We start from the raw sequence: 9,801 nt of genomic DNA, 5'->3' as shown, positions 1-9,801 counted from the left end.
GGTTACTGTGGGGGAATGAGGGGGAGAAGTGTTACTGTGGGGGAATGAGGGGGAGAGGGGTTACTGTGGGGGTGAACGAGGGGGAGAGGGGTTACTGTGGGGTGAACGAGGGGGAGGGGTTACTGTGGGGGAACGAGGGGGAGAGGGGTTACTGTGGGGGAAGAGGGGGAGAAGGGTTACTGTGGGGGAATGAGGGGGAGAGGGGTTACTGTGGGGAGGTGAACGAGGGGGAGAGGGGTTACTGTGGGGGAATGAGGGGGAGAGGGGTTACTGTGGAGAAACAAGAGGGAGAGGGGTTACTGTGGGGGAATGAGGGGGAGAAGTGTTACTGTGGGGAATGAGTGGGAGAGGGGTTACTGTGGGGGTGAACGAGGGGGAGAGGGTTACTGTGGGGGAACGAGGGGAGAGGGGTTACTGTGAGGGAACGAGGGGGAGAGGGGTTACTGTGGGGGTGACACGAGGGGGAGAGGGGTTACTGTGGGGGGTGACGAGGGGGAGAGGGGTTACTGTGGGGGAATGAGGGGGAGAGGGTTACTGTGGGGGTGAACGAGGGGAGAGGGGTTACTGTGGGGGAATGAGGGGGAGAGGGGTTACTGTGGAGAAACAAGAGGGAGAGGGTTACTGTGGGGGAATGAGGGGGAGAAGTGTTACTGTGGGGGAATGAGGGGGAGAGGGGTTACTGTGGGGGTGAACGAGGGGGAGAGGGGTTACTGTGGGGTGAACGAGGGGGAGGGGTTACTGTGGGGGAACGAGGGGGAGAGGGGTTACTGTGGGGGAAGAGGGGGAGAAGGGTTACTGTGGGGGTGAACGAGGGGAGAGGGATTACTGTGGGGAGAACGAGGTGGAGAGGGGTTACTGTGGAGAGAACGAGGGGGAGAGGGGTTACTGTGGGGGTGAACGAGGGGGAGAGGGGTTACTGTGGGGGAATGAGGGGAGAGGGGTTACTGTGGGAGGAACGACGGGAAGAGGGGTTACTGTGGGGGTGAACGAGGTGGAGAGGGGTTACCGTGGAGAGAACGAGGGGAGAGGGGCTACTGTGGAGAGAACGAGGGGAGAGGGGTTACTGCGGAGGAATGAGGGGGAGAGGGGTTACTGCGGGGGAATGAGGGGGAGAGGGGTTACTGTGGGGGAATGAGGGGGAGAGGGGTTACTGTGGAGAAACAAGGGGGAGAGGGGTTACTGTGGGGGAATGAGGGGAGAAGGGTTACTGTGGGGGAATGAGGGGGAGAGGGGTTACTGTGGGGGAATGTGGGGGAGAGGGGTTAATGTGGAGGAATGAGGGAAGAGGGGTTACTGTGGAGAGAATGAGGGGGAGAAGGTTACTGTGGGGGTCAACGAGGGGGAGGGTTACTGTGGGGAAGGAGGGGGAGAGGGGTTACTATGGAGGGAATGAGGGGGAGAGGGGTTACTGTGGGGGAATGAGGGGGTGGGGGTTACTGTGGAGGGAAAGAGGGGGTTACTATGGGAAAATGGGGGTGGGGGTTACTGTGGGGGAAAGAGGGGGTTACTATGGAAAATGGGGTGAGGGGGTTACTGTGGGGGAACGAGGGGGAGAGGGGTTACTGTGGGGGTGAACGAGGGGGAGAGGGGCTACTGTGGAGAGAACAAGGGGGAGAGGGGTTACTGTGGGGGTGAACGAGGGGGAGAGGGGTTACGGTGGGGGTGAATGAGGGGGAGAGGGGTTACTGTGGGGGGTGAATGAGGGGGAGAGGGGTTACTGTGGGGGAACGAGGGTGAGAGGGGTTACTGTGGAGGAACGAGGGGGAGAGGGGTTACTGTGGGGGAACGGGGAGAGGGGTTACTGTGGGGGTGAACGAGGGGGAGAGGGGTTACTGTGGGGGTGAACGAGGGGGAGAGGGGTTACTGTGGGGGAATGAGGGGGAGAGGGGTTACTGTGGGGGTGAACGAGGGGGAGAGGGGTTACTGTGGGGGAATGAGGGGGAGAGGGGTTACTGTGGAGAAACAAGAGGGAGAGGGGTTACTGTGGGGAATGAGGGGGAGAAGTGTTACTGTGGGGGAATGAGGGGGAGAGGGGTTACTGTGGGGGTGAACGAGGGGGAGAGGGGTTACTGTGGGGTGAACGAGGGGAGAGGGGTTACTGTGGGGGAACGAGGGGGAGAGGGGTTACTGTGGGGGAAGAGGGGGAGAAGGGTTACTGTGGGGGTTAACGAGGGGGAGAGGGATTACTGTGGGGAGAACGAGGTGGAGAGGGGGTACTGTGGAGAGAACGAGGGGGAGAGGGGGTTACTGTGGGGGTGAACGAGGGGGAGAGGGGTTACTGTGGGGGAATGAGGGGAGAGGGGTTACTGTGGAGGAACGACGGGAAGAGGGGTTACTGTGGGGGTGAACGAGGGGGAGAGGGGTTACTGTGGAGAGAACGAGGGGAGAGGGGCTACTGTGGAGAGAACGAGGGGGAGAGGGGTTACTGCGGAGGAATGAGGGGGAGAGGGGTTACTGCGGGGGAATGAGGGGGAGAGGGGTTACTGTGGGGGAATGAGGTGGAGAGGGGTTACTGTGGAGAAACAAGGGGGAGAGGGGTTACTGTGGGGGAATGAGGGGGAGGTTACTGTGGGGGAATGAGGGGGAGAGGGGTTACTGTGGGGGAATGTGGGGGAGAGGGGTTAATGTGGAGGAATGAGGGGAAGAGGGGTTACTGTGGAGAGAATGAGGGGGAGAAGGTTACTGTGGGGGTCAATGAGGGGGAGAGGGGTTACTGTGGGGGAAGGAGGGGGAGAGGGGTTACTATGGAGGGAATGAGGGGGGAGAGGGGTTACTGTGGGGAATGAGGGGGTGGGGGTTACTGTGGAGGGAAAGAGGGGGTTACTATGGGAAAATGGGGTGGGGGTTACTGTGGGGGAAAGAGGGGATTACTATGGGAAAATGGGGTGGGGGGTTACTGTGGGGGAACGAGGGGGAGAGGGGTTACTGTGGGGGTGAACGAGGGGGAGAGGGGCTACTGTGGAGAGAACGAGGGGGAGAGGGGTTACTGCGGAGGAATGAGGGGGAGAGGGGTTACTGCGGGGGAATGAGGGGGAGAGGGGTTACTGTGGGGGGTGAACGAGGGGGAGAGGGGTTACTGTGGGGGAATGAGGGGGAGAGGGGTTACTGTGGGGGTGAACGAGGGGGAGAGGGGTTACTGTGGGGGAATGAGGGGGAGAGGGGTTACTGTGGAGAAACAAGAGGGAGAGGGGTTACTGTGGGGGAATGAGGGGGAGAAGTGTTACTGTGGGGGAATGAGGGGGAGAGGGGTTACTGTGGGGGTGAACGAGGGGGAGAGGGGGTTACTGTGGGGTGAACGAGGGGGAGGGGTTACTGTGGGGGAACGAGGGGGAGAGGGGTTACTGTGGGGGAAGAGGGGGAGAAGGGTTACTGTGGGGGTGAACGAGGGGGAGAGGGATTACTGTGGGGGAGAACGAGGTGGAGAGGGGTTACTGTGGAGAGAACGAGGGGGAGAGGGGTTACTGTGGGGGTGAACGAGGGGGAGAGGGGTTACTGTGGGGGAATGAGGGAGAGGGGTTACTGTGGAGGAACGACGGGAAGAGGGGTTACTGTGGGGGTGAACGAGGGGGAGAGGGGTTACCGTGGAGAGAACGAGGGGAGAGGGGCTACTGTGGAGAGAACGAGGGGAGAGGGGTTACTGCGGAGGAATGAGGGGGAGAGGGGTTACTGCGGGGGAATGAGGGGGAGAGGGGTTACTGTGGGGGAATGAGGGGGAGAGGGGTTACTGTGGAGAAACAAGGGGGAGAGGGGTTACTGTGGGGGAATGAGGGGGAGAAGGGTTACTGTGGGGGGAATGAGGGGGAGAGGGGTTACTGTGGGGGAATGTGGGGGAGAGGGGTTAATGTGGAGGAATGAGGGGAAGAGGGGTTACTGTGGAGAGAATGAGGGGGAGAAGGTTACTGTGGGGGTCAACGAGGGGGAGGGGTTACTGTGGGGGAAGGAGGGGGGAGAGGGGTTACTATGGAGGGAATGAGGGGGAGAGGGGTTACTGTGGGGGAATGAGGGGGTGGGGGTTACTGTGGAGGGAAAGAGGGGGTTACTATGGGAAAATGGGGTGGGGGTTACTGTGGGGGAAAGAGGGGGTTACTATGGGAAAATGGGGTGGGGGGGTTACTGTGGGGGAACGAGGGGGAGAGGGGTTACTGTGGGGGTGAACGAGGGGGAGAGGGGCTACTGTGGAGAGAACAAGGGGGAGAGGGGTTACTGTGGGGGTGAACGAGGGGGAGAGGGGTTACGGTGGGGGTGAATGAGGGGGAGAGGGGTTACTGTGGGGGTGAATGAGGGGGAGAGGGGTTACTGTGGGGGAACGAGGGTGAGAGGGGTTACTGTGGAGGAACGAGGGGGAGAGGGGTTACTGTGGGGGAACGGGGAGAGGGGTTACTGTGGGGGTGAACGAGGGGGAGAGGGGTTACTGTGGGGGGTGAACGAGGGGGAGAGGGGTTACTGTGGGGAATGAGGGGGAGAGGGGTTACTGTGGGGGTGAACGAGGGGGAGAGGGGTTACTGTGGGGGAATGAGGGGGAGAGGGGTTACTGTGGAGAAACAAGAGGGAGAGGGGTTACTGTGGGGGAATGAGGGGGAGAATGTGTTACTGTGGGGGAATGAGGGGGAGAGGGGTTACTGTGGGGGTGAACGAGGGGGAGAGGGGTTACTGTGGGGTGAACGAGGGGGAGAGGGGTTACTGTGGGGGAACGAGGGGGAGAGGGGTTACTGTGGGGGAAGAGGGGGAGAAGGGTTACTGTGGGGGTTAACGAGGGGAGAGGGATTACTGTGGGGAGAACGAGGTGGAGAGGGGGTACTGTGGAGAGAACGAGGGGGAGAGGGGTTACTGTGGGGGTGAACGAGGGGGAGAGGGGTTACTGTGGGGGAATGAGGGGAGAGGGGTTACTGTGGAGGAACGACGGGAAGAGGGGTTACTGTGGGGGTGAACGAGGGGGAGAGGGGTTACTGTGGAGAGAACGAGGGGAGAGGGGCTACTGTGGAGAGAACGAGGGGGAGAGGGGTTACTGCGGAGGAATGAGGGGGAGAGGGGTTACTGCGGGGGAATGAGGGGGAGAGGGGTTACTGTGGGGGAATGAGGTGGAGAGGGGTTACTGTGGAGAAACAAGGGGGAGAGGGGTTACTGTGGGGGAATGAGGGGGAGGTTACTGTGGGGGAATGAGGGGGGAGAGGGGTTACTGTGGGGGAATGTGGGGGAGAGGGGTTAATGTGGAGGAATGAGGGGGAAGAGGGGTTACTGTGGAGAGAATGAGGGGGAGAAGGTTACTGTGGGGGTCAATGAGGGGGAGAGGGGTTACTGTGGGGGAAGGAGGGGGAGAGGGGTTACTATGGAGGGAATGAGGGGGAGAGGGGTTACTGTGGGGGAATGAGGGGGTGGGGGTTACTGTGGAGGGAAAGAGGGGGTTACTATGGGAAAATGGGGTGGGGGTTACTGTGGGGGAAAGAGGGGATTACTATGGGAAAATGGGGGTGGGGGGTTACTGTGGGGGAACGAGGGGGAGAGGGGTTACTGTGGGGGTGAACGAGGGGGAGAGGGGCTACTGTGGAGAGAACAAGGTGGAGAGGGGTTACTGTGGGGGTGAACGAGGGGGAGAGGGGGTTACTGTGGGGGTGAATGAGGGGGAGAGGGGTTACTGTGGGGGTGAATGAGGGGGAGAGGGGTTACTGTGGGGGGAACGAGGGTGAGAGGGGTTACTGTGGAGGAACGAGGGGGAGATGGGTTACTGTGGGGGAGAACGAGGGGGAGAGTGGTTACTGTCGGGGGGAACGAGGGGGAGAGGGGTTACTGTGGGGGTGAACGAGGGGGAGCGGGGCTACTGTGGAGAGAACAAGGGGGAGAGGGGTTACTGTGGGGGTGAACGAGGGGGAGAGGGGTTACTGTGGGGGTGAATGAGGGGGAGAGGGGGTTACTGTGGGGGTGAATGAGGGGGCGAGGGGTTACTGTGGGGGAATGAGGGGGAGAATGGTTACTGTGGAGGAACGAGGGGGAGAGGGGTTACTGTGGGGGAATGGGGAGAGGGGTTACTGTGGGGGAACGAGGGGGAGAGGGGTTACTGTGGGGGGTGAACGAGGGGGAGAGGGGTTACTGTGGGGGAACGAGGGGGAGAGGGGTTACTGTGGGGGAACGAGGGGGACAGGGGTTACTGTGGGGGTGAACGAGGGGGAGAGGGGTTACTGTGGGGAATGAGGGGGAGAGGGGTTACTGTGGAGGTACGAGGGGTAGAGGGGTTACTGTGGGGGAATGAGGAATAGAAGGGTTACTGTGGGGGAATGAGGGGGAGAGGGGTTACTGTGGGGGAACGAGGGGGAGAGGGGTTACTGTGGGGGCTGAACGAGGGGGAGAGGGGTTACTGTGGGGGAATGAGGGGGAGAGGGGTTACTGTGGAGAAACAAGAGGGAGAGGGGTTACTGTGGGGGAATGAGGGGGAGAAGTGTTACTGTGGGGGAATGAGGGGGGAGAGGGGTTACTGTGGGGGTGATCGAGGGGGAGAGGGGTTACTGTGGGGAATGAGGGGGAGAGGGGTTACTGTGGTGGAACGAGGGGGAGAGGGGTTACTGTGGGGGTGAACGAGGGGGAGAGGGGTTACTGTGGGGGAATGAGGGGGAGAGGGGTTACTGTGGGGGTGAACGAGGGGGAGAGGGGTTACTGTGGGGGATTGAGGGGAGAGGGGTTACTGTGGAGAAACAAGAGGGAGAGGGGTTACTGTGGGGGAATGAGGGGGAGAAGTGTTACTGTGGGGGAATGAGGGGGAGAGGGGTTACTGTGGGGGTGAACGAGGGGGAGAGGGGGTTACTGTGGGGTGAACGAGGGGGAGAGGGGTTACTGTGGGGGAACGAGGGGGAGAGGGGTTACTGTGGGGGAAGAGGGGGAGAAGGTTACTGTGGGGGTGAACGAGGGGGAGAGGGATTACTGTGGGGAGAACGAGGTGGAGAGGGGTTACTGGAGAGAACGAGGGGGAGAGTGGTTACTGTGGGGGTGAACGAGGGGGAGAGGGGTTACTGTGGGGGAATGAGGGGAGAGGGGTTACTGTGGAGGAACGACGGGAAGAGGGGTTACTGTGGGGGTGAACGAGGGGGAGAGGGGGTTACTGTGGAGAGAACGAGGGGAGAGGGGCTACTGTGGAGAGAACGAGGGGAGAGGGGTTACTGCGGAGGAATGAGAGGGGAGAGTGGTACTATGTCGGGGAATGAGGGGGAGAGGGGTTACTGTGGAGAAACAAGGGGGAGAGGGGTTACTGTGGGGGAATGAGGGGGAGAAGGGTTACTGTGGGGGAATGAGGGGGAGAGGGGTTACTGTGGGGGAATGTGGGGGAGAGGGGTTAATGTGGAGGAATGAGGGAAGAGGGGTTACTGTGGAGAGAATGAGGGGGAGAAGGTTACTGTGGGGGTTAACGAGGGGAGAGGGGTTACTGTGGGGAAGGAGGGGGGAGAGGGGTTACTATGGAGGGAATGAGGGGAGAGAGGGTTACTGTGGGGGAATGAGGGGGTGGGGGTTACTGTGGAGGGAAAGAGGGGGTTACTATGGGAAAATGGGGTGGGGGTTACTGTGGGGGAAAGAGGGGGTTACTATGGGAAAATGGGGTGGGGGGTTACTCTGGGGGAAAGAGGGGGGTGGGGATTACTATGGAGGGAATGAGGGGGAGAGGGGTTACTGTTGGGGAATGAGGGGTGGGGTGTTACTCTGGGGGAAGAGGGGGGTGGGGGGTTACTATGGAGTGAATGAGGGGGAGAGGGGTTACTGTGGGGGAATGAGGGGCTGGGGGTTACTCTGGGGGAAAGAGGGGGTGGGGGTTACTGTGGAGGGAAAGAGGGGGTTACTATGGAAAATGCGGGGTGGGGGGTTACTGTGGGGGAAAGAGGGGGTGGGGGTTACTGTGGGGGAAAGAGGGGGTTACTATGGGAAAATGGGTGGGGGGTTACTGTGGGGGAAAGAGGGGGTGGGGGTTACTGTGGGGGAAAGAGGGGGTGGGGGTTAATGTGGGGGAGAATGCCAGAGGGTTACTAGGGTGTTTGCTGTCTGAGGTGGGGAGAGTGAGGGGTCTGACAGCGAGTGAATGTGAGGCATCTCTGTCTGTTGTGAGGAGCGGATTTATTGTGGGGGAGAGTGGCTAGATTCAGCTCGGTGAGGGAGGTGGATCAGGGAGAGCGTGGGAATGAGAGGGAGAGGGCTGATTTTCAGAGTGTGGAAAAGAGACGCTGTTGTGTGTTTGCGAGAGAGCGAGATAAAGAAAGAGAGAGGGACACAGATACAGAGAGAGAGTGTGAGACAGAGAGAGGGAGAGATACAGAGAGAGGGGAGAGAGAGACAGAGAGAATGAGAGAGAATGTGAGACAGAGAGAGTGAGTGAGAGAGAGAGGGAGAGTGATGGGGACTGTGAGGGAAGGTTGGTCAGAGGGAACAGAAAGAGGGGAGAGTAAGTGAGGGACGGAGATGGGGGCTCCGAATGAAGGTTAACGAGTGGGAAGAGAGAGAGAGAGAGAGAGAGAGAGAGAGAGAGTGATGGGGACTGTGAGGGAAGGTTGGACAGAGGGAACAGAAAGAGGGGAGAGTAAGCGAGGGACAGAGACGGGGGTTCTGAGTGAAGATCAGAGAGAAGGAGAGCGAGGGAGGGAGGCAGGGGTTGTGAGGGACGGCAGGAGAGAGGGGGAGGGGTCAGGAGGGCGAGGGGGCTGGGGAGCGAGGCAGGAGCCCGCCTACGGTGGGTTGGAGCGAAAGTCGGCCCGATCAGAGGAAGCCGAAGAGCAAGGGAGAGCCGGGGGGGGGGGGGGGGGGCAACGACTGGAAATGTGCCCCTTCCGCCGCTCGGGACGCCCCCGGCCCCGGACTCTCCCGTGGGATTTAACTCACTAGATCCGTGGGACCTGCACCATCCAGCGGATCTTGGGCGAGCAGACTCTCTGGTCGAAGAACCAAGCGGCCAGCTGGTTCCACTCGTCGGGGCTGTTGCCGTAAATGGAGATCCGGAGCTCAGCAAACTGGTTTGAGGCGTCGTCCATTGAATCGGCATACTCCTGCGGAGGAGAAACGCATCCCGGGGGGATCCGCGCACTGACTGGGGGGGGGGGGGGAGGGGAGGCCATGCAGACTGGGCCGACGAGCTTAACCTGTTCTTCAGCCCGCCCCCCGCATGATTCGTCTGCTGCCGGCCCCCCCCGACCAACACTCTCCCCTCCTACCCCTCCTCACAGGCCCCCACCCTCCCCACACCTGAAACCACCACGGTGGGCTTCACCGCTGCACAGGTGAGAAGACAGCCGAGACGTGTCCACCCAAGCAGGGCTGCAGGCCCGGATGGTGTCAGCCCCAGGGTGCTCAAAGCCTGTGCCCCCCCCCCAGCTATGTGGGGTACTTCACCATGTCTTCAACCTGAGCCTGAGTCTCCAGAGGGTTCCTGTGCTGTGGAAGACATCCTGACTCATCCCTGTACCGAAGACACCGCGCCCCAGTGGCTCCAATGACTACAGACCGTTGGCATTGATCTCCCACATCATGAAGACCCTGGAGAGACTTGTTCGAGAGCAGCTCCGGCCTATGGTTAGGCCACACTTAGACCCCCTTCAGTTCCCCTATCAGCCCCGACTAGGGGTTGAGGATGCCATCGTCTACCTGCTGAACCGTGTCTACGCCCACCTGGACAAGCCGGCAAGCACTGTGAGGGTCATGTTGTTTTCTCCAGTGCGGTCAACACCATCCGCCCTGCTCTGCTGGGTGAGAAGCTGACAGCGATGCAGGTGGATGCTTCCCTGGTGTCATGGATTATTGATTACCTGACTGGCAGACCACAGTACGTGCGCTTGCAAC

General features: G+C 60.6%; 1 protein-coding gene across 1 annotated transcript in view; it reads right to left on the bottom strand.

Annotated features, from left to right (window-relative positions):
• Positions 1-8,847: 8,847 nt before the first annotated feature.
• LOC132387119 (AMP deaminase 3-like) overlaps positions 8,848-9,801 on the bottom strand; it is a gene marked incomplete at its 3' end in the record, with an annotated part of 42,655 nt that continues 41,701 nt past the window's right edge. Inside the window, exon 5 of the mRNA XM_059959474.1 lies at positions 8,848-9,011. Within this exon, the coding sequence (XP_059815457.1) occupies positions 8,848-9,011 (164 nt within the window). The remainder of the gene's footprint in view (positions 9,012-9,801) is intronic.

Source organism: Hypanus sabinus, unplaced genomic scaffold (genome assembly GCF_030144855.1).
Source record: "Hypanus sabinus isolate sHypSab1 unplaced genomic scaffold, sHypSab1.hap1 scaffold_1542, whole genome shotgun sequence".
Classification (NCBI taxonomy): domain Eukaryota; kingdom Metazoa; phylum Chordata; class Chondrichthyes; order Myliobatiformes; family Dasyatidae; genus Hypanus; species Hypanus sabinus.
The sequence above is the reverse complement of the archived record's forward strand: the minus strand, read 5'-3'. Positions and strand labels throughout refer to the sequence as shown.